General features: G+C 45.1%; 1 protein-coding gene across 2 annotated transcripts in view; it reads right to left on the bottom strand.

Annotated features, from left to right (window-relative positions):
• Positions 1-24736, bottom strand: part of INSR (insulin receptor) — a 151874-nt gene that overhangs the window by 36622 nt on the left and 90516 nt on the right. For both annotated transcript variants that reach the window (XM_087816272.1, XM_087816273.1), the window contains exons 4-10: positions 21928-22076; positions 20411-20555; positions 16893-17107; positions 15827-15953; positions 7717-7967; positions 6189-6356; positions 2196-2397 (exon numbers count right to left, since the gene is read on the bottom strand). In XM_087816272.1, coding sequence (XP_087672398.1) covers positions 2196-2397; positions 6189-6356; positions 7717-7967; positions 15827-15953; positions 16893-17107; positions 20411-20555; positions 21928-22076 — 1257 coding nt within the window. The remainder of the gene's footprint in view (positions 1-2195; positions 2398-6188; positions 6357-7716; positions 7968-15826; positions 15954-16892; positions 17108-20410; positions 20556-21927; positions 22077-24736) is intronic.

Raw genomic sequence — 24736 nt, 5'->3', positions numbered from 1 at the left:
CATTACGTTGTGCACTAAAACTAATGTTGTATGTCAGTTACAGCCCAACAAAAATAAAATTAAAAATCCCTTCGCATGGCCCCACCCTGCCTTTCCAGTCTTGCCTCCTAGTCCTCCTGAGAGTCCCACCACCTTGCCTTCCTCTCAGGTTCCGTCTGCCCATCCTCACCTCCAGGACAACAGGGAGTTCATTCGAAGGGAAGCATGCCCTCTCTTCAGAGGAATCAGTGACATGGCACACCTGGCTCTCACCTGTAGTCCCACACTTGTCACCCCCAATAAAAATGTTCTATTCCAGGTCAGTCTCCCCGACTACCTGCTGCACATGGTTTGGACTCTGGGCACCAGGCACAGTTCTGCGTACACAGCAGGTATCGATAAATGTTCGGTGAGTGAATGCAGGGGGGATACATGTGGCATCTAGGAGGTACCCCCTTGATCCTATGTTTTAGTAAGTGTGTTAGTAAAGATTTTTCCCCGCATTCAGGCCCAGATCCCATTTCAGGTTTAACGTGTGAATTTGTGAAGTGCCCAGTCTTGGCAGAGTGGCCCTTCGCATGCATCAAGCCCAGAAGCCCCTGGGGTCGGAAGGCACACATGCTCTCTGCTCTGCCTAATCCGCTGGCCCTGCACTGAGCAGCCACCAGGGGCCACAGGTGAGTCGTACCTACTGTCCTCAGCACCAGGGCCTGAAGAGGTTTTTCTGTGAAAACAAAACCAACCACTTTGAGTACAGACAGGACTTCTTCAGACGGACCTCTTGCTTCTAAGACCCTGGAAGCCACATTCTGGCCAAGCAGCCCAAGGATGCCCTGCCCTTTACCATGGGCCACATTTGCCCATCACTTAACCACAACTTTCCCCAAAGATGTGGAGAACTCGGCAAGAGGGAGAAAAAAATCAGAGAAAATACCCCCCAGAGACCTGGCCATCTGGGTTCCCCTTGAATGCCATTTCCCCAAGTCTGGCAGCGTTTTGTTTTTAGCGGGTAAAACAGAAACTGCCTCAGTGCCTCCTGTGCCATTCAGTACTCTTTTGGACTCAGGGTCATGGGAGAAAAATGCAAGAGGAAAAAAAAGAGAAAGAAATGTTACATGCTGACGGATCCGAGGAAACATGTAGCCTACTTGGATGAGGAGTGAGGGTGGGGGTTCAAAGAGACACATTTTAGAATTTTGTTTTATCCCAACATAAACCTTCCGGGGTTTCAATCCACTTTGGAAATGGCCAGTCGTATCAGACCTTTCTAGGCAGCTGTCTGCTGGTCTTTAGGGTGAAGGGGAGAGGTCAAGGGTAAAAAGGCAGGAGGCCACACAAAGCCCGCATCTCACATTTGCTGGGGTAATGGGAGGTGGCACCTGCTTCAGCAGGTGACTGTGAAGATTAAAGGACTGATCTGATGCAGACGGGGCTGCTGGCCTCGAGGGGGCGAGGCCAGGAGTGCTGCTCAACATCCCATAATGCACAGCACTGCCCCACCGCAAATGATCTGGCTCCAAATGTCGACAGTGTCGAGGTTAAGGCTCCCTGCATGACTCTGGGCATCTCATAATCCTAAAAGACAGAAACTATTATTATCTCCATTTTAAAGATAAATAAACTGAGGCACTGAGATAGATGGAATAACCTGCGACCCACAAAAACTTGCCTTTTCCCTAAGTGTCTGCTCGTCGGAGAAGTCAAGAATGGAAAGCCGAGTCATTTTTACTGCAAACCTTCTCGGTAGATCAAACTGCATCAGCAAGTCCCTCCCCACACTAACGGAAAGCGCGACATATTTAAATAAGAGGAGTCTTGGGGTCTGCAGATGCTGTGCAAAGTTCTAGAAGGATGAGAAGCTGACAGATTTTAAAAAGAGAGAATGCTCTGAGCTCGGGACTTGGTGATAAATCAACCTGGGTGGGTGGGGCAGGCATTTCTCAGGATTGGCGTCAATAACCCTACAAAGCTGGTCTCAGGACTCCGGATGGAGACCGGGGGCTGGAGTAAAGAGTCTGGAGATGTCGGAGGGCAAAGGTGAAGCTTTTTAAGCTTTCCCCTCTTTGATGAATATTTGCTCTTTCTGGTAAGGTTCCTGTTGAAATCACAAGGCCAGGGAAGAGGCTCAGCGTGGACCCGGCCCACCCTCTGGGTCTCCGCTTCATCTTGATCTCTAGGCCATGACCCCCCACCCCAAGCCAATGAAAACCCCTGACCTGGGCACGAAAACCACATTGTGCAGGTAATCCTCAAACGTCTTCCTGAACGAGGACTCCTCTAGTTCCTTCAGAATCTGGGAGTCAGTCTTGGGGCAGGAGCAGCATTCGCCGGCAGACTCCTCGTACTCACTCTGGTTGTGCTTCTGGGACCCCTCCAACTCAGACGGTGGAGACCAAGTCCGGGAGGGCAGCTTCAACCCTAGAGAAAGGCAGAGCAGGTGGACTCAAATCTCCCCCTGAAACACACACACACACAGCAAAGGGGACCTGCTCCGAGCGGGTGGGCACTCAGGGCCAGGGTCTCGGTGCCAGTTCTGCTGTGAAAAGTAAGACCTTTCACGGGAGGGTTCAGTCAGTGCCAACTGAGAAGATGCGTGTCAGCATGTTCCAGACACCGTCAGATTCCGTCTCCCCACGGGACTGGACACTGTGAGATAATCAGGCTTGTCCCTGTCCCCATGAAACTTTCTAGTGCACAGAGGCTGCAGAGAAGGGTAGGGGATACACAATAAACCAATGAATAAATCTGCCATGGGTCACATGGCAGGCTCAAAGGGAAGGGTGTCTGCGAGTGATATTTATCACGAGGTGGTCTCAAAGAAAGTGACTGCCAAGCAGGCCCGAATTAAATACAAGAATGGGCCATACACATATCTTGGCGTAAAGCAATTCAGACAGAGCACAAAGCACGTGCAAAGGCCCCAAGGTAAGAATTCCCTTGGCATTCAAAGGACCCCAAGGACCCAATGTAGCAAGAAGACGATGTAGGAGAGAATGGTGGGGGTAGGGCTAGAAAAGTACAGGGGAGCCAAGTCACAGTACAATGAATGAATCAATCAATTGATCAATCAATCAACCTCTTAACTGTAGAGATCAGAGGGCAGAGCAGAATTCTACCAGGAATTCTAAGGGGTCCGGCTTAGAGACCCGATGATTACACTAATTCATCAAATTGTGCAGCAGAAATACAAGAATCGACAGCTCATTCAGGAATCCACACGTCAGATTAGAGCAGTGGTTCTCACCAGGGAGTGGTGCTGCACAACTGCACACTGGGCAAGGTCAAGAGACATTTTTGGTTGTCAGGACTGGTGGGGCGGAGAAGGGACTACTTGCATCCAGAGGGCAGAGGTCAGGGATCCTTCTGGAGACTCTACAACGCATAGGACAGCCTCACCTCAGAGAACTATCCGGCCCCAAAAGTCAGCACTGCTGAGGTAGAGAAACCCTGGACTAAAGACATGAGAGGAGATCGGGGAAAGAAAAGTTTTTAATAAGCTTAGAAAAGGGAATTTTAAAAACAAAAACAACCTCTCAAGGTAACAGTCTTAAAAATACAAAGCCGTTTTCTGTGTCTTAATCCCTGAAGTCCAATCGCACAGCCACACTTTTGGTACAACCTCGAACATGCACACTACTCCTTACGGGCAAAATTCATGACAGCCCCTTAGGGCCCCCTTTCCTGCCACCAGCCTGCGGTGTCTGGTGCTTACTAGTGTCTACCGAGCAAAGGAAATTCCATCCTTCCTCTCCCCTTGAGTGGATCCCAAAGACAATGAGCTCTAAGTGCCTTTCTGTGAATGGTGAGTATCCACTCGGAAGCCCAAGCACTTACACGGCTTTAAAGCCTGCAAGGGACTCTTGAAAATACTTCTTCGGTCTATTAATAGACATGGAATAACCTGGCTGGGTAACTGTGAGAGGGCTGGCCATGGCACTATGGGTAGGAAAAAACTCCGGATTTCCTTGGAGGTGGCGGGGAGGGGTGTTCCTGACAATTTTCTGGAGAGGAGGGGACTTCTGATCAGGTGTAGGCTGCTGCTTATTACCCCTTCCAGCACCCACTCATGACACTTGGCGTCCCATGGTTTTCTGTGATTGTAAAGCATCATGACATACCTAAGACAGTCCAATTTATAGAGACAGGGAGTAAAATGGTGGGAGCCAGGGGCTGGGGAGGGAAACGAGGAGTGAGTGTTTAATGGAGACAGTGTCGGTTTGGGAAGGCGAGAAGGTCCTGGAGACGGACAGTAGTGATCGCTGCACACCAGCGCGAATGCACTTGATGCCGCTGAACTGACACTTAAAATGGTTAAAACAGTAAATTTCATGTTATGCATATTTTACCCCAATAAAAAGCCATATAATTGATAAGACTGTACTGAGAAATTTAAATATGCTAAGAGAGTTAACATATGTTCTAAATGTTCTCACCAAAAAGAGAAAAAGAGAAATGTGTGAGGTGATAGGTGTTAGTTACCGAGGGGGAGGGGCCCTTCCACGTGCATCAGATCCTCACGATGTACACTTTAAATATCTTACAATTTTAACTATGGGTTATACCTCCATAAAGCCAAAAACACTATTGATACTAATAGGAAGCCACTACTGGCCATAGTTAGTATATTTATTTATGTTGTGTATTAGTAAGTTTATATATTTGTGTGTGCATTGGGTTTTTTTTAATTATGGTAAAATACACATAAAATTTGCCATCTTAATTATTTTTAAGAGTAGAGTTCAGTGGTATTAAGTACATTCACATTACCATGCAATCATCACCACCACCCATCTCCAGAACCTTCTTACCTTCCCCGATTAAAACTCTGCCCCCATTAAACACTAAGGCCCCCTCCCCTTCCCCAGCCCTGGCTCCCTGCATCTACCCTGTCTCTATGGATCTGACTCCCTCTAGGCACCTCACAGGAGTGGAATCATACAATATCTGTCCTTAGGAAGTTTTTTCTTAATTATATAAACTTTGGGATCATTAGATGTCAAAACATGTTTAAACAGTCAGTTGTAATGATAGAGTTAGACTTCCAGAATAAAAAAAGAAAATAAATAAATAAAACAAAAAATAAAAGTTGTTGCTCTTTAAAAAAAAAAAAAAAAGAAAGGAAAGGAAAGCACTGCCTGCCCCGCTGCTGGCAGCCGTTCCAGCTGGCGGTTTCAGTTACTCGAATGCAGGGCCAACAGCTCGCAGCTGAGCGCGCGGCTGTGCCTGCTCTCGAGTTATAAAAAGCAGTCGAGGAGATAAATAACGTTTACAACCCTGGGCTCGGGCAGGGAATGAGGTCACAGGCACACATATAGCCCATGATCCTACAGCTGGGACAGCTCCCGGAGATCATCTGGCCCTCTGCCCCTTCTCCCAAAAAGGAGGCAGCTGGTGACTGGCTCGGTGACTTGCCCAGAGCCCTGTAGCTGGTCAGAGGTCCAGCTTAGAGCTCACCAAGAGCTCCCGGCCTCAGCCACGCCTCACCAGCAACCCCAAGGTCAAAGGTCAAGGATGTCACTATCTCCAACAAAATCTAAAGAAAAAGAAATACAAACAAAAACCAACTAAAGAAAAACACGAACCGTTTCTCCAGTTTGATGGGGTTTTTTAAACCCATTTAAAAAATAACCTTAAACTAATTTACACAAACTAGTTTGAGGCTTCAAATATTTTTTCATTTTTTTCTGTAGATAGATGGAAGCCCCTTAAATAAATAAGATTAAAGACTAAAAAAAAAAAAATCATCAGTATAAATTTCTAATAGAAAGCACAGGAGGAAATAGACTGTCACTCCTTGCTGTCTCGGTTCTTTAAAACTTAAGGGTCTAAATTTATGGGCCAAAATCCTTCCCTGACTTTGTCAAGCACCTCTCAACACTCTCGGTTCTTTCTAGTCCAGCAGGGGAGTCTCCTGCGGGTTAACGCAGCTCCATCCCCATTGGGACAGGGTGTGGGGAGCGATGAGGAGGAGGGGAGGGGACGGAGAAGAAAATTCCAGAGGGAAATGCCGCCAAGACATAGGAAATACCTGGTTTCGCACAAGACGTCAGAGTGTGTGCTCATGCTGTGATGTTTGGAAACGCGTATGTGTGAGATGGAACAGGGTGTGTGTGCAAGTCTGCTCTCGTGCACACGCTGGGAAATGGAAGCGGAACAAGGTGCGTGTGACGGGTGAAAACCTGCCACTGTCACACAGCGGCCGCACTCACCTTTGAGGCAATAATCCAACTCGAACAGCTCACTGTCTTCTGCCTGCCTCTCCCAGAAGACCAGGTAGTGAGTGATGTTGCCGTTGGGGTCAGAGGGAGGCTTCCACTTCAGGATAATCTGGGATGAAGAGTTCGAAACCGAGATGGGATCCAGGGGGACGGAAGGATCTGGGAAGGGAAAGGAACCAGGTCCACCGTGAGGAGGGTGCGAGCTGGGGGGCGGCTGTGAGGGGACGCACAGTTCACACAGGTTAGAGAGCCATGAAGGTGTCTGCTGCGGTGCTACTTAACAGCAGAGAAAACGGGAGACGTGCGGAATGCTCACCCAGGACGTGAGGTACATAACCACAGCGCACCCCGACCACAGGTCATGCAGATCGTGGGCGCATTCATCCACCCTCTCGCGCAAGGAGCACTTGTCCAGCTCCAACCGTGTGCCCAGCTCTCTGCCTGGGTCACTGGAAAAATGCTGGGGAAAGGGAGCACTTGGGAAGAGGCAAGCTCGCATTTTCCGGTTAACACCCCAAATTGAACCCAGTCACAGGGCAAATTTTGGCAGCTGGATGCCATTCAATAGGATCACTGAGCTGGCAACGCATCTGACAACCCCCAAATGCATCACCTTTGGCCTCCACAAAACCTTCCCTCGAGAATGGAGGTGGCTGAGAGTCGTGAGAGGTGGGGTACAGGATGCCCTGGAGGAGCAGCTCAGTTGGTTATAGCGTCATCCTCATATGCCAGGGTTGCAGGTTCAATCCCGTCAGGGCACATACAAGAATCAACCAACGATGCATAAACAAGTGGAACAAATTTCTCTCTCTCTCTCTCTAATCGGTAAAATAAAATAGAATATCAAAGACCTGGGAGCTGGAAGTTTCCAGAAACTGTAAGTCCTTTCGTATTGCTGGAGGGCACAAGATGAGAGGGCACTAGCCGAAAGAGCTGAGGCTGACTCGTGAAGCTTGGATTCTATCCTATGGGGTTTCCACAGCAGCGCTGACACTGGGCCGTTCTGGGCTCTGTAGGATGCTGAGGAGCATCCCTCGTCTCCACTCACTCAATGCACAATCACAACCACCACAAATGTCTGCAGACATCACCAAATGTCCCCCAGGGGCAGAGTCACCCCCTGTGGAGAACCACTGCTACCGGAGGACAGAGGCTTTATAAAAGTATAACTGAATTGTTCTGAGATACTCCAGCACCCCCAAAATATGGGGATGGGGAAAGAGGCAGAAAAGGGAACAAAAGTGGCAAAATGTTGATAATTGTTGAAGCTGCGAGATGGTTCATGGGTTTATTTTTCTTTCTACTTTTGCAACTATTTGAAAATTTTCCGCATCGGGAAGCAGAAATATACATACCCCTCAGGTGGCCTGTGGCGACTGCCTCATCTTCTGAAAAGATAAACCTCAGCACGCACGATTACCACGCACACAGCACTTCATCCAATGTCACCATGCCGGCATGTTAAAGGCAGGACGTCCGACTCCCCCCCAAATTCCTTTAAGTCACACAATATACTTACTGGTGGCATCTGTCTGGACATAGATGATATCACTCTTGGCCCCATATGTGCGACGTTCATCAGAAAAGGTGACCAAGGTCTTCACGAAGATGGCGTACTGAGTCCAGGGCTTGAGGCCCCGCATCAGCCACCCAGGGTGGTTCTGCGACTTAGGGTCATTGGACCTTAGAGGCGGGTCAATGTCCACCACTGTCCAGCTATTGGATCCACACGCATCCTGGCCGTCAAACTCCGTCACGTTCTGATAAGGCCTTTCAAGGTGAAAGGAAAGCTGGTTAACATTTCCAACTATTGCTCTGAGGACCCCAGAGACGCAGCCAGGGGAAATCACACCCCCTAGGGCGGCATCCTCTTCACAACACCTTATGCACAAGGAAAAGCAACACAGAAACATCCAAAGAGAAAGGAGCCACCTCCCCTGACTCTCAATAATATTTAATAATAGTGATTAGTAATATTAATAGTAATATATTTATTATTATAGTTACATTATATACTATATTTAGCTTTATTATGTAGTATGTGTAATGTATATCATTAAATAATGTTTGATAAGAAATATTTAATAGTAATTGTTTCTTAATAGCAGTAATAATACTAATAGCTACCTCATGAGTTCCTGAGAAGACTACATAAGAGAATGTATGCAACTCCTCAGCGCACAGCGTGACTCATAATCAATCTTGAGAAACGGAGCTATTATTGATATTAACACCATCATCACTTCCATTATCTTCCTTTAAAATTTCAGCCCATCTGTACACTCGAAACTAAGTGTTTACTGTGGACAGAGTTTCCATTTGGGAAGATGGAAAATTCTTGAGCTGGATGGTGGGGATGGCTGCACATCACAAACATACACAGTGCCACTGAGCTGGATGCTCCAAATGAGTTTAAATGGTCAGTTTTGTGTTATGTGCTTTTCCCGCAATTTTTTCTCTCTCTTCAATGGTTTTAATAAAGAGCAAAATTCTTACAATTCAACAAGACCATGTAGGGACTGTCCCTTCATCACCCCTCCAGCCCGTTCTCCCATGAGGCCTCACATTCCTGCTTTTCACTTGGGTCACTTCTTCAAATGTGTCCCACTGTCTCCTGGGTTCTTGCATTTGCTACTCCTCTGGCCTTTTTGACACTGTGGCTCTGGCCCTTCCTTCATGTTTCAGTCCATTCTTAGTTCCCCAGGGAAGCTCTTCCTGACCTATGTGTCAAGTCACTTCATGATTCTGTCCTTTGAAGCACTGTAACAGTTGTCATTTTATTTTTTTATTGTATTTATTGGGGTGACACTGATTAATAAAGTTACATAGGTTTCAGATATACAATTCTATAATACATTTTCTATATATTCTACTGTATATTGACCACCCTAACTCAAGTCTCCTTCCATCACCATTTATTCCCGATTGGCTCTCTTCTACCTCTCCCCACTTCCCGTTCCCTCTGGTAATCACAACACTGATGACTGTGTCTATGAGTTTTGGGGTTGTTTTGCTTAATCCCTTCAATGTTTTCAGCCATCCCCCCAACACCCCTCCGTTCTCACAGCTGTCAATCTGTTCTCTGTATCTACGAGTCTATTTCTATTTTGCTTGTTAGTTTATTCTGTTCATTAGATTCCACATACAAGTGAAATCAACCATATGGTACCTGTCTTTTTCTGACTGGCTTATTTCACTTGGCATATTCTCCAGGTCCGTCCATGATGGACCATTCTGACAGGTGTGAAGTGATATATCATTGTGGTCTTAATTTGCATCTCTCTGATGATGAGTGACATTGAGCATCTTTTCGTATGTCTATTGGCCATCTGTATGTCCTCTTTGGAGAGGTGTCTATTCAGGTCCTTTGCTCATTTCTAATTGAATTGCTTGTTTTTTGGTGTTAAATTCCATGAATTCTTTAGAAAGTTTGGATATTAACCCTTTATTAGATGTATCATTAATATGGTCTCCTATTCAATGGGTTTTCTTTTCCTTTTGTTGTTTTCCTTTTCTGTGCTAAAACTTTTTAGTTTGATGTAGTACCTTTTGTTTACTTTTTCTTTTCTTTCCCTTACCTGAGGAAATATATCAGAAAAAAATATTGCCTGTGTTTCCTTCTAGAAATTTTATGGTTTTGAGACTTACATTTAGGTCTTTAATCCATTTTCAGTTTATTCTTGTATGATGTAAGAAGATGGTCTAGTTACCTTTTTTTTGCAAGTATCTGTTCAGTTTTCCCAAAACCATTTGTCGAAGACTATCTTTACCCCTTTGTATGTTCTCAACTCCTTTGCAAAGTATTTGCTGACCAAAAAGGAGTGGATTTATTTCTGAGCTCTCTATTCTATTGCATTGATCTAAATGTCTGTTGTTATGCCAGTACCATGCTGTTGATTACTATGGCCTTGTAGTATAGTTTGATATCAGGTAGTATGATTCCTCCAAATTTGTTCTTCTTTCTCAAGATCACTGTGGCTATTCAGGGTCTTTCTGGTTCCATACAAATTTTTGTAATATTTGCTCTAGTTCTTTGAAATACATTAGTATCTTGATAGGAACTGAGTTGAATCTGTACATTGCTTTGTGTAGTATGGACATTTTAACAATGTTTATTCCTCCTACCCCTGAGCATGGTATACGCTTCAATTTATTTGTACCTTCTCTGATTTCTTTATAAGGTGTGTTATACTTTTCCAAATACAGATCTACTACATCCTTGGTTAAATTTATTCCTATGTACTTTATTTTTCTTGATGCAATTGTAAATGGGACTTTTCTTAGTTTCCCTTTCTGATAGTTCAATATTGGTGTATAAAAATGCAACTGATTTCTGGATATTTATTTTGTACCTTCTACTTTACTGAATTCACTTATCAGTTCTAGTATTTTGATGGAATCTTTAGGGTTCTCCACATATAGTATCATGTCATCTGCAAATAATGAGTTTTACTTCATTCTTTCCAATTTGGATGCCTTTTATTTCTTCTCTTTGATCGCTGTGGACAGGACTTCCAGTACTATATCAAATATGAATGATGAAAGTGGACATCCCTGAATTGTGATGTTTCTATGGGTCTGTCATATATGGCTTTTATGTTCCCTCTATTCCTAGTTGGCTGAGAGTTTTCATCATAAATGGGTGCTAGATTTTATCAAATGCTTTTTCTGCATCTATTCATATGATCATGTAATTTATATCCTTCCTTTTGTTTCTGTGGTGTATCGCATTTACTCATTCGCACATACTGTAACAACCTTGTATCTCTGGAATAAATCTCACTTGGTCGTGGTGTATGACCTTTTTAATGTATTGCTGGACTCGGTTTATTAATATTTTGTTGGTGATTTTAGAATCTCTGTTCATCAAGGATACTGGCCTATAAATTTATTTCTTTGTAGAGTCTTTATCTGGTTTTAAAATTAAGATACTGCTGATCTCGTAAAATGAGCTTGGGAGTCTTCCATCCTCTGGAATTTTTTTGAATAATTTGAGGATAGGTGTTAGTTCTTTGAATATTTGGCAAAATTCTCCTGTGAAGCCATCCAAGCAAGGACTTTTTTTGTTGGGAGTTTTTTTTATTACTACTTTAATTTCCTTAGTTTTAATCTGTCTACTCAGAGTTTCTGATTCTTATTGATTTCATTTTGGAAGATTGTATGTTTCTAGGAATTTATTCATTTCATCCACAGTGTCCAGTTTGTTGGTGTATAGTTTGTAATACTTTCTTATATCCTTTGTATTTCTGTGCTGCCAGCTGTTACTTCTTTCATTTCCCATTTTATTTATTTGGGTCTTCTTATCTTTTTTTCTTGATGAGTGTGGTTAAAGGTTTGCCGATCTTGTTTATCTTTTCAAAGAAAAAGATCTTAGTTTCAGTGATCTTTTGTATTGTTTTTTAGATTCTATTTTATTTCTTCTCTGAGCTTTATTATTTCCTTTCTTTTACTCTCTCTGGGCTCTGTTGTTCCTTTTATAGTTCCTTTAAGTGTAAGGTAAGACTGTTTGAGATTTTTCTTGTTTCTTGAAATAGGCCTGAAATGCTATTTCCCATTTATAACTGATTTTGCTGTGTCCCAAAATTTGGGGTTGCTGCATTCTCATTTTCATGTGTTTCAAGGTATCTTTTGATTTCTTCCTTGACCTAAATGTTAACCCATTCATTGCTCATTAACATATTTTTTAGCATCCATGTCTTTGTGTTTTTCAGGTTTTTTTCTTGTGATTGATTTCTAGTTTCATGGTCAAAGATGCTTGACATTACTTCAACCTTCTTAAATTTATTGAGACTTGTTTTGTGTCCTAGCATGTGGTCTATCCTAGAAAATGTTCTATGTGCACTTGAAAAGAATGTATATTCTGCTGCTTTGGTGTGAAATGCTCGAAAGGTATCAATTAAATCCATCCGATCTAGTGTGTCATCTAAGCCCGCTATTTCTCTGTTGATTTCTTGTCTGGAACTTCTATCCATTGTGGTCAATTGAATGTTAAAATCCCCTACAATGACTTTATTATCATCAATCTCTCCCTTCAGGTCCATCAAGATTTGTTTTACATATTTAGGTGCTCCTAGGTTGGGTGCAAAATTTTTACAAGGATTATATCCTCTTGTAAGATTGCTCCCTTCATCATTATGTAGTGTCCTTCTCTGCTTCATACTATAGCCTTTGCTTTAAAGTCTATTTTGTCACTTATAGTATTGCTACCCCAGCTTTTATTATTTTTCATTTCCACTTGCATGAAATACCTTTTTCAATCTCTTTACTCTTAGTCTGTGTGTATCATTCATTCTGAGGTGTGTCTCTGTAGACATCATATATATGGATCTTGTTTTCTTATCCATCATATTTCTTTTGATTGGAGCATTTAAACCATTTACACTTAAAGTGATGATTGATAGGTATGTATTTATTGACAGTTTTATTCTTTACGCCTATGTTCCTCTATTATTTCTTCTTCTCCCGCCCCTCCTCCTCCTCCCTCTCCTTCTAGAAGACCCTTTAACATTTCTTGTAATACAGGTTTTGTGGAAACTAACTCCTTCAGTTTTTTCTTTCTGGGAAGCTCTTTATTTCTCCTTTAATTTTAGATGATAGCCTTGCTCAGTATAGTAGTCTTGTTTGTAGGTCCTTGTTTTTCACACTTTGAATATTTCATGCCAGTCCCTTCTAGCCTGAAATGTTTCTGTTGAGAAATCAGCTGATTCTTTGGGTTCATCTTGTTTGGGACTCTAGGTGCTTCCTGAACTTGTGTGTCTTTTCCTTTGCCAGGTTAGGGAATTTTTCTGTCATTATTTCTTCAAATAGGTTTTCAATCCCTTGTGCTATCTCTTCTCTTTCTGGCACCCTTATGATGCGGATGTTGGTAGGCTTCATGTTGTCTCAAAGGTCCCTTAAACTTTTCTCATTTTTTTAAATTCTTTTTTCATTTTGCCGCTCTGGTAGGGTGTTTTCTGCTACCTTATCCTCCAAATCACTGATTCAATCCTCTGCTTCATTCAACCTCCTGTTTATTCCTTCTAGTGTATTCTTCATTTCTGATATTGTATCCTTCATTTCTGACTGGTTCTTTTTATGGTTTCTATGTCCTTTTTCTTGCTGTTGTAATTCTCACTAAGTTCCCTGAGCATCCTTATAACCACTTTTTGTATCTGATTAATCGCTTGCCCCCATTTCATTTCACTCTTTTCTGGAGCTTTCTCCTGTTCTTTCATTCGGGGCATGTTTCTTTGTCTCCCCATTTTGGTGGCCTCTTTCTGTTTGTCTCTATGTATTAGCAAGATCTGCTATGACTCCCAGTCTTGGTAGGGTGACCTTATATAGTAAGTGTCCTGTGGGACCTCGCTGTGTAGTTTCCTTAGTCACCTGAGCTGGGTGTTCCAGGAATGTCCCTTGTGGGGGTTATGTGGACCCTTCTCTTGTACTTGAGTCTTGATTGCTATTGGTCTGTTCCTGGATGGGGTCGGCCCTCAGGCTGGCTGACTATGAGGATCAACCCCAACCACACTGTATGAGCTTTGTGCAGGTGCTAATTACACAGAGCTAAATTCTCTGCAGGGTCTAGTGCCTGCTGAGATTTCCCTTTGAATATGCAACTTGTGAAGCTAACTGGATCCTGCTCTGACGTTGTCTAAAGCTGGCCTGTAGGTGTGTCAGCTCTTAGAAGGGACTCTGGCACAGTCCAATATCAGACACTGCCTTTCACTGGCCCTGGACAACTGGTTTGGATCTTCAAAGTGATCTACAATTGTGGCTGCCTCTGCTGGACCTGGGTGTGTGCCAGTAGTACCAAGCTCTGCACAAGGCTGGCTTTTACCAGCTCCGGGCCCGGGGAAAGGTCAACAAAAGTTCCGATACACCCTGAGATCAGCCTCTGTCTGCCTCTGCCTGTCAGCTGCCTGTTAGGCTCAGTCACTGAAAGAGCCTCTGGAGGTACTCAAGTTGAATGAGGTAGATTCTCAGTGAATCACCAGGCGGGGTGAATGGTGTTCACCAGATTGATACAGGTTCAAACTAGGTGCCTGCTGGGTCTGAGGCCACTCAGCAAATTTCCCAGTATATACAGTCTACCTGCCACCCACTGGGTGCTCACACATCTTTGTGATGGGGTGGGGTCTAGGGAGTTGTCAGGGTAAGGCCAGCAGTTTATCAGGCCCAAAAAGAGCAAGATTCGGCCCTGTGAAGGGAGGGCTCTGTATAAGTAGGGCATGTGAAGGAAAAATGGCCCCCATACTAAAGCCACACAACTCAGTCTATCCCAGAGTCTGTCCAGTCACAGCAGGGGGAAGTCAAGAGGATGGGGCTAGTGGATCTCTCATGAGGGGAAGCTGTCAATCAGGCTTGGAGTTGCTGTCGGTCAGGCTTGGCGGAGGTGAGGGGAGTGTCCCCCATCCCAAAGCCACACAACTCAATCTGTCCTGGATTCTGCCCACCTGTAGTCAAGAGGATGGGGCTAGTGGATCTCCCCTGCAGGGGAGGCACCTCCAGTCAGGTTCACCAGAAAGTGGGGGAAATGGAGCCTGCCACAAAGCCACACAACTCAGTCACTGACACCACCTGAGTCTTCCCAGATCTCTACATCCAGGTCTAGGCAGCTGACTCCTCAGCAGGGCCCAAGCTACGCAGGGTGAGGCAACAAGGAGTCCAGAGGGTGGGCCTATTGCACTCCCTCAGGCTAATACCATATGGAAGAGAGTGCTCTACTCAAGAAAGATGGTGTCCGTGGTGCAGGAGATGAACTAAGTACAGGAATCCTGTTGGCTATCCCTTCAGCCCTCTCTCTCCAGAGCCCCAAACTCCAGTCTCTCCTCTGGAGACTCTAGTCCGTTCCACCATCCCTTCACAGGAGCACAGGGTGAGTGGCTGAGAACAAGATTTTGTGCATTAGGCTGAGAACAAGATTTTGGTTGCATTAGGGTGCCGGTGTCCCTAGCGTACTCTTCCATCTCCCTGGCAGGCAGATTCCTTGCTGATTTTCACAGCCATATGTTATATGGGCACTTCTTCCCAGCTCTAGTACTCTGGCCTCAGGAGCCCAGCTTGGGGTTGGAACCTCATGCTTCTCGGGGGAAACCTTTGCAGCTGAGATATCCTTCCAAAATTTCAGCTGCTGCCCAGGGAGAGGGGATAGCCCTTTTGAGTCTCTGCCCTTCTTCCTACCAGTCTTCATGTGGCTTCTTCTACAAATCCTTGATTGTAAAATTTTTCTTCAGCTAGTGTTGAGTTGGTTATTCGGGTTGATTGCTCTATATTTTGGTTGTAATTCCAGTTTATCACTGGGAGGAGGCGAGTTTAACATCCACCTACTCCACTGCCATCTTGGATTTCCCTCCCACAATTTTTCAAATGTTGGAAAAATACGAAGTAGGTAAAAAATAAAATTTTAAAAACCTATAAAGTACACTTAACAACCTTTTGTTGAGGAAATCTGGTGAGATGTACATATAAAGGGCAAAATAAAATATTGCTATAGGAAATTGGACAATCTGGACCTCCAAATGAAACCCATCTGCATCAATTTCTGGATTTTCCACAAGTTTATTCGACAAGTGGGAAGAATATAGAGAGGAGCCTCAGAGGGAAACAATGAGCACACATGCAATACCCACACCTCTTTACTCTCTACTTACGCCTCTTTGTAGAAGAGCATGAACCCCAGAAGGTCTCGGAAGTCAGGGGGCCAGTATGGCTCCCATCTCAGCAAGATCTTGTCAAAAGATGTCCGAATGTAAGAAAATTTAAGTAATTCATTTTCACCTAGAAAAGTTGTGGGTTTTTTCAAAAAAGCAATATCAGTATTTCATCATTTGTTTCAGCCCAAAACAGTGATCCTACACTCCCAAAAATGTCCATGTAAAGGAGATGTCAATCTGCTGTTCTGTGGACAGGTCTTGCTTCCACATGTGTCTCCCAGTATGTTAGACTAGTCATGCCAGTTGGCCCCTACTGCCAGTCAATTACCTGGCCAGATGCTCAACTGAATAACAGCAGTTGGCACCAATGCAAGAAGGAAAACTGGCCAATAGTTAGGGATTTTTAAGAGTCCTGACACAACTTTGTCATGCACATGGATTCTCAAGCCTGGCATGATAGATGTAACTCCAGGGCAAATGAGCATGTGCTAAGTGAGTTTAGTGAGTGTGCGGATCATTATACCTTGCACAGACAGATCCTCGGCTCTCCAATACATTGGAGAGAATAACTTCCTCTGCCTGAAATGCAAGTCTCCCTTAAGCTCCACCCCAACCACACTTTTCCTCCCCAGAATTCCCACAGTGTGGACCACATTCTGCTGTAAGAAATCAACTCCACATGATGGTATTACAGAAATCCTGGTAGTTCAATGCTCAGATACCCCTTCTAGAGAGAACCTGTGAGAGGAGTGCAGTCAGCTGACAGCCTCCAGCTGTAGCAACTGCAGACCTACTGTAGCATTTGAGCCAAGGCCATATATAAGGAGGTATCATTCATTAGTTCAGTCAATGCTTATCTTCCAGTATCAGGCACTGTATCTGGTCCAGTAGGTACAGAGATAAGACGTACAACACCTGTCCTCAGTATTTCAGAAAGCCTATCACACATAGTTATTTAAACTCACTGGGGAGGCAGTGATAACCACTGGGGGCCAATGTTGTGGGTGAAGGAAAGGGAAGCCACACTATCTGGTCCACAAGCTGGAAGGGTATCACCACTTACAGGACGCCTGGTCCCCATTGGTCTTCAGGGCAATGTCGTTCCTCTCCTGGCGCCCCTTGGTTCCTGAAATTTCTTCCATCTTGTGAATTTCCGACAAGCAGAGTTTGGGATTATAGTGGAAGAAGAGTTTCCCCTGAGTGATGGTGAGGTTGTGTTTGTTCCAGTCCCATAGCTGCCTTAGGTTTTGGTTGTCCAATGCATAGAAAGAGTAGTTCCTATGAAAACACACACACCTAGTCATTCATTGGCTTGCAGTCTCCAACTCCAAGATGTGTGGTCATGGCTGGAGTTGATCCTGCTCAGCAGTACATACACAGCCCTAACCATCTGCTTGGCACCTACTCAGTAAGTGTTAAATGGGGGGCAGGAGAACCAAGGGAATCTGAGGAAGTATTCATGGCCAGGAAGGTATCTGAGCTCCATCTTGTGGGAGAGGAGAGTAAGACTGTGATGGATTGAGATATGGGTTTCACAGAGGGGAAAGATTGAAGACACAGAGGCACCTGAGCTGAGCCCAAGGGAAAGCAAAAGTAGCCTGCTATGGCCCGACAGGTGACAGGAAACAAGACTAGAGAACTGCAGTGGGTCAAACTCTCTAGTATCCTGCATACCAAACCAAGACTAAGGGCATGTGGCCTTCCTGGGTAGGCAGAGGGGAGCCACGGAAGGTTTTGTAACAACTCAGTAACTTGATTAGACCTGTGCCCATGGACACCTGCACATAATGAATGGGAAAAGGAAAGCATCTAGGCCTATATTGTACAATACAGAGCCCACTAGCCACCTCTGGCTATTGAGCACCTAAAATGTGGCCATTTCAAACTGTTCTGGAAGTAAAAAACAGATTTTGAGGATTTAGCACACCAAAAAAAGGGGGAGGGAGTGTAAAAGATCTTTATAATTTTTATATTGGTTCCAAGTTGAAATGGCATTTTAGATGTAATGGGTTAAGTAAAATACATTATAAAATTCATTTCATCTATTTCTTTTAATGTTTTTAAAATGTGGCTACTAGAACATTTTAAGCTACAGATGTGACTTGCATTATATTTCTGTTGGACAGCACTCATCTAGTTCTAGGATGCCCAGCTAGGAGATCATTGGAACAGTCCAAACGAAAGGTCTGAACTTCAACAAAAAAGTAGTTTTATGACAGAAAAATCAGTATGAACTGGTGAGTGACTCAAGAAGGTACTCTAAACAATTCTGTGAATTGGTTTCTTGAAAACCATTCACATCCCTCTTTTCCTTTGCCTTCCTCTACCATACAGACTGGAAAAGATAAGTATTCACAGTTTCCCAGCCTCCCTTGCAGCTAGGAGCAGCCATGTGACCCATTTCTGGTCAAGGAGATATAAACAGAAGCCAATGTCAGGGGTGAGAACATGGGAGATTCCAGGTAAGATTTTCTTAAAGAGACATTCTTAATTGTCATATATCTTTGTCCCTTTTCCTTTTCTCTGATGGTTCTATAGACATAAGGTCAAGGGTACGGCATGATGACATGAAGATGGAAAAAGCCTGGGTTCTATCCTTGATGGCATTGTTGGATGGCCTTCATACTTCTTGCCCATAAGTCCATCTCAATCTGGATGAAGCATGGCTAGTCTGGATTTCTGTTGTTTTACTGACTGAAACAGGGTCAGCGCAAAACTCGAGGGTAGGGGATCCAAGAAATAAGGATAGACAACTGGGACAAGAGTTGTACCCTGGCTGGTTTGGCTCAGTGGTTAGACCATCGGCCCACAGACTGAAGAGTCCCAGGTTCACTTCTGGCCAAAGGCACATACCTTGATTGCAGGCTCAATCCCCAGCCCTGGTTGGGCGTGTGGGGGAAGCAACCAATAGATGTGTCTCTTTCACATCGATGTTTCTCTCTCCCTCTCTCTCTCTCTCTCTCTCTCTCTCCCCCTTCCACTCTCTCTGAAAAGCAATGAGGAAAAAAGAAAAAGAATGGGAGTCTCATTTGTACACATTGCATTTGAGGCTCCTGGGGTCACCCAACCAGAAGCAGGCTTGAGGCTAGGCCAGGGCTGGAAATGTCAGCAGTAGAGATCACTAGAGAAATGGCTAAGGCTGGGAGCCCAGGACACCAATTCTCAAAGGGGGGGAAGAGGAGCCTGGGAGCGGAATGAGGAAGAAAATCCAGGAGGTCAGCAGAATATCTTGGGGAGGTAGATCCCTATAGGCCAGAGGAGATGATATTTCATTAAGGAGCAGCTGTAGTCAGTATCAATGGGACCAGGACGTGAGCAAGTCCCGGATGCAGCAATTGAAGGATCCCGGTCAGGCCTGCACTCCAACTCACAGTGAAGCCCGAAGAGCCAGACACCCTGTTTCACTCCAGCTAGCGCCCTGGGAGGGCATAAAATTAGGCTGTACCCCCTGTGACTTCCAAGGGTGACTGTAAAACGGGTATCACTTTCCTTGGCTGGATCTTCAGACACGTTCCAACACTCGTTTTACAGAAACATTTTAATCTTCCTATAATTTCCCATAGTAAGGAGTTAAATTACAAGCTGAAAATGACTTTGACATACAAAATTCCTCCCTCTCAAGGTTCTCCAGGCACTTTCTCCTAGATTTTTTTTTGGCTTTAAAAACTCCTAAATTACAGTATAGTGACTGTGTTGTTAACAGGTTGTTTAAGAGAACGGATCTTAAATGTTCTCATCATAAGAAAAAATAATTTTTTGTAGTTATGTATGAGGATGGATGTTAAATAGACTTATTGTGGTGATCATTTCACAATATACACAAATATTGAATCATTATGTTGTATACCTGAAACTAATATAATGTTATAGATCAATTATATCACAATAGAAAAACCCCTAAGTTTTTCTATTCTCTCCCCCAGTTTTATTGAGATATAACTGACATCTAACATTATTAGTTTTAGGTGTACCTAACAATAATGTGACATATAGATGTTGCAAAATGATTACCACACTAAGTTTAGTTAACATCCATCACCTCACATAGTTAAGAAATATTTTTTTCTTGTGATGAGAACTTTTAATATCCATTCTCTTAGCAACTTTCAAATATATGATACAATATTGTTAACTGCAGCCACCGTGCTGTACGTTAGGTCCCGGGATTTACTTTATAACTGGAAGTTTGCACCTTCTGACCACCTCACCATTTCGCCCACCCACCCCAACCCCCCACCCCTGCCTCTGTGTCTATGATCTTGGGGGGGGGGTTCGATTCTACATATAAGTGAGATCACACAGCACTTGTCTCCCTGTCTGACTTATTTCACTTAGCATAATGCCCTCTAGGTCCATCCCTGTTGTCACAAATGGCAGCATTTCGCTCTTTGTTATGAATCATATGCCTGAATAATATTCCCTGCATATGTAAATATACACACCACATTTTCTCTATTCATCTGTTGAGGGATACTTAGGTTATTTCCATGTCTTGGCAAAAACCCCTAACTTTTTATAACTCACAAATTTCCTATTCCTAGTTAGTGCTCAGGTCGTAGACACAGAATCAGGTCCACATACCCGATTTCCAAGGTGTCCCCCTGAATCAGACGTAACTTCCGGAAGAAGGAAAGTGACACGAGAGCATACGAACGGCGGATTTTCAGATACCCTGAAATTTCCTCAATGAGGCCAAGGTTGGCCTCTAGCTCAGCTGCCAGGTTGTCTACGGAAAGAAGAAAATATCCGGTGAGTGTTACAGAATATTTTAATCTTCCTATAAGTTCCCATAGTAAGGAGTGAAATTACAAGCTGAAAATGACTTTGATATATCCTTTGATATCCAAAAGGAATCATACTTAATTAAAATCCAATCCAAAGTCATTACTACGGGGTCAGCAAGTCCCTAAATAAGCAACCACTGCTTTTCTCATCTGCTGCCTTGCCCCCCTACCCCAGACACGGGGCCTCCGCAGGGCCCTTCAGAGGACCACGCACACAGGCGCCTGCCTTAGGGCTTCGCCTGGCTGCCCCCTTGCCCAGAATGGCCCTCTCCCCTCTGTGCGCTTGGTTTGCCCCATGACCAACTCAAAGCATGGCTCCTCTGACCAGAAACTCTTCTAAAATAGCAACCTCTTATTGTGCTCCAGAGGTCTGCAGACTCCAGGCCACTGGCCAAGCCCAGTGTGCTTTGTAAATAAAGTTTTACTGGCACAGGGCCACACCCATTTGTTCACATGTTCTCTGCAGGGCAGAGCTGAGTAATTATAACAGACACCCTCTGGCCTGCAAAGCTGAATATATTTATTATATGGCCCTTTATGAGAAAAGGTTGCCCATCCCGCCCTGGCCGGTGTGGCTCAGCGGTTAGAGCGTCGGCCCGCAGACCAAAGGGTCTCGGGTTCAATCCCGGTCAAGGGCACTTACCTGGGCTGTGGCTCAGGGGCGGGGGCGGCGTGTGGGGGAGGCAAACGGTCAGGAGGCAGCCAGTCGATGTCTCTCTCACATTGATATTTCTCTCTCTCTCTCTCTCTCCCTTCCACTCTCTTTGAAAAGCAATGGAAAAAGTATTCTCAGGTGAGGGTAACAAACAAAAACAAGAAAAGCAAAGGTTGCCCACCCCACTCCCCCCAGCACCGCACTTCGCTTCCCGTCACGGTGGGACCACGCTGAGTTTACATCGTCAGTCGGCCTGCTTGTTTGCAAGGCCCATCATGACAGGCTTTGCCTTGTGCACTGAGAATATTCCATAAATGCTGGCTGAGTAAATAAACAAAGGATTGCCTTTGGCCTGTGAGGGTATTTCTGGAAACACAGTCCCCGGACCTGCAATAGGGAATGTTGCCTGCTTGTTAAAAACACAAATTCCTGATGTCCCAGCTACCACTGTGGAAAAGGAGAATCTCGCGGGGGAGTGGGACCGATGGAACAGCGATTTTCAGGTCTGGGAGCAACTGGCTCGGTGGCTCACTGATTGGAGAACCACTCCAATGGGACAGTATTAAAATCGCCTAAGGAGCAGGCGGCAACGTCCAGACCACTTTCCCTCTCCACTCCCAGGGAACAAGGACCCCAGCAGGACAGCGCCCAGCACTCACTGCCCCCTCGGATGTTGATGATCAGGCTCCCGTTGATGACGGTGCAGCCTCGGAGCTCCTGGGCAGATGTCACGGAGTCGATGGTCTTCTCGCCTTCCAGGAGGTGACAGACCTTGGGACAGGGGCCCAGACACGGAGTGCACATCAAGCTGAGGAAAGAGCAGAGAAAGGGGGGTCAGGGTACACAGGACCCCTACACACACCAGACAGCATGCTACACAGGGTCCCAAGCGGCGGGACTTCTGCCATGGCCCTAAAGCAGGTATTTACTGCACCCACAGCATTGCTGACATCTGTGGCCTAAGAACTCTCCATGCTGTCCTGAGCATTAAGGGTGCTGAGCTTCACCCACTGATTCCCAACAGCACCCCCACCCAAGGGATGACGGCCAAAAATGTCTCCAGACATTGTCCCTTGGAGGAAAGAGGGCAAATCAGGCCAGGTAAAAACCACTGCCTAAAACAGCAGGCTCAGAGCCTTTCTCTGCAGCAGCCAGTCCTACAGCGTTACCCAGGGGGCTCATGCTTCTTCCCCCAGATGACAGAGCTCCTGCTGTGCTCCAGACCGATATGTTTCAATCCCTGAGGAAACACGCAAGAGAAACACTGTGCAGAATGCTTATATCTTGTGTTTAGCATTATCACGTAATGCCATTTACTGAAAGAGCATGCTGGAATACTTACTATAGAGTTAGTAAGAGTTGCATGTGGTAGTCACAGTTTGTGCTATAAACAGTGTTTCCAAATACACTTTCCACACATCATTCTAAGAGCGGACAAAAAATTCACTACAGGATCACATTCTGCCCCGTGGAGACAGAACTCACACTTTTACACCGAACTGATGGGGCTCCTGGAGTCACAGTGGTGAAAGAATAACACTGAGCTGATGGGCCTTACATGGGACTCACTCTGCTGCTATGCCTAAGTGGCAGAGCTAATGCTGTCACCCCAATGTGGCAGAACTCGGGCTGTTACTCCAAGGAGATAGGATGCTTGTTCTTTATGGGGTTTGATGTGACCATGGTTATAACAAGACCTCACGTCTGATGGAGGGTGACTGGGGGCAGACTTGGCTTTGCCTGCCAGCAGCCTGATGTCCTCAAATTTATAGCCCCCAGGAGTCCCTTGAAAACCCTCCCCCACATAGGGTCTCAGTGATCAGCTGTTGCTGGCACAGCTCTCCTGGGTCCAGGTAAGACACAGGATCCAGTACAGGCTGGGCACCACCATCTTCCATCTTAAGGGGTCCAGAGGTGGGCACATACCAAGGCAGTGCAGTGAGGGTTTTGCAAGAACTTCCTGGAAAGAGAAGTTGTCTTCCTTCTGGGTACCTAAGGGGATGTTGCTGTATTGTTAGCATGGGGTAAGAAGTCGGAGAGAGGCTGCCCGAGGATAAAACCAACAGAGAGAGAAAGAAAGCCAAGGATGGAAAGGAACTGATCGTGCACATCACTTGAGCTCCTGGATACAGCTGTACCTGAAGCGATGCCCTGAACTTTTTGGTTAAAGGCACTAATAAACTCCTTTAATCTTGCCTCAGCCAGTTTGAGTTGGAATTCTGTTACATACGACCTCAAGATTCCCAACTGCTATATCCTCAAAATCTCAGTTTCCTCATTTGTGAAACAGAATGACAGTGCCCACCCCTGCAGGTCAGGGTATGGGCTAAATGATATATACCACCTAAAGCACTTGGTACATGGAAAAGAAAAACAGGCATTGCTATGATGACCACTTTTTATTAGTGGTATTGTTGCTACTCTTATTTCCACATGCCTGTATATTGGATTCTTCAGAATGATCTTTGCGATGGTGGTCCCTGTCCCAGGACCTGGCACAGAGCTTCGAAAGCTCTTAGAATTTCCTGAGTGTTAGGAACATCTTTGTTATGCTAACAAGTCACCTGTGGTGGCCCTGTATAGCTTAAGGAGAGGGGCTGGTCAATAGAAAGACCATATATGTGATTAGAGGGCTAGGTCTTTCAGCCACTTGACCTCAAGAGACAGGAGGAGCTGTAGACAGAGTTCCAAAACATGGTCAAAGATTCAGTCGATCACGCCCAGATAATGAAAACCCAGTAAAAACTCAGTGGACTTTTCTGGCTGGTGAACACATCGACATGCGGGGGGGGGGGGGGGGGGGGGAGTAATGTCCCTGGTTCCAGGAAGGCATGGGAGCTCTGTGTCAGGGACTCTCTCAGACCTCACCCTACATGCATCCTTAATAATAAGCTGTAATTGTAAGTGCACGTAGTGTATGCCTCACACTAAGCTTTCTGATTGCCAAGGCATCCACTTCAGAAGACATCCATCTTGACTAAACACAATGCCAGCCTTATGATACAGCTAGTAGTAAAACAACCAGATAAGAAAATCAGGCCCACCCATGAAGACCCCTCCTGCAGAAAGCCCTAGGTCACCTAGATAACTATTTGGGTGACCCTGCTTCCCCCTTCCTGGACCCTAATTCCTGCTCTTATGCTTTAAATTCGACAATAAAGAGACAACCCAGGAAACTTAGATGCCCTGCCCTCAGGCCCTATTATAGGCAGAGCGCCAGGTCTCCCCCCCTCTGCCACCCCATGACCTGGCTCTGTGGCCCTTGGGCCTATCAGGACCTGTGAGTAACAAATCTGTCCCTCGAAGTTCCCTGATGGTTTCATTTTGAAGTCTGTTCTGTGATCACAATAGGAACCATGAGAGCCAGCCAAGCCATAAACTGGGCTCTGGTGGGGGGAATGTCTATGGAGCTCGCTGCAAGTAATGTGAGTGCAGCAGGCATTCCTAAACTAGAGGGCTACCATCAGT

This window comes from Miniopterus natalensis, chromosome 4 (genome assembly GCF_054644295.1).
Source record: "Miniopterus natalensis isolate mMinNat1 chromosome 4, mMinNat1.hap1, whole genome shotgun sequence".
Taxonomy (NCBI): Eukaryota; Metazoa; Chordata; class Mammalia; order Chiroptera; family Miniopteridae; genus Miniopterus; species Miniopterus natalensis.
Note: the sequence above shows the minus strand (reverse complement) of the source record. Positions and strands in the feature narration are given on the sequence as shown.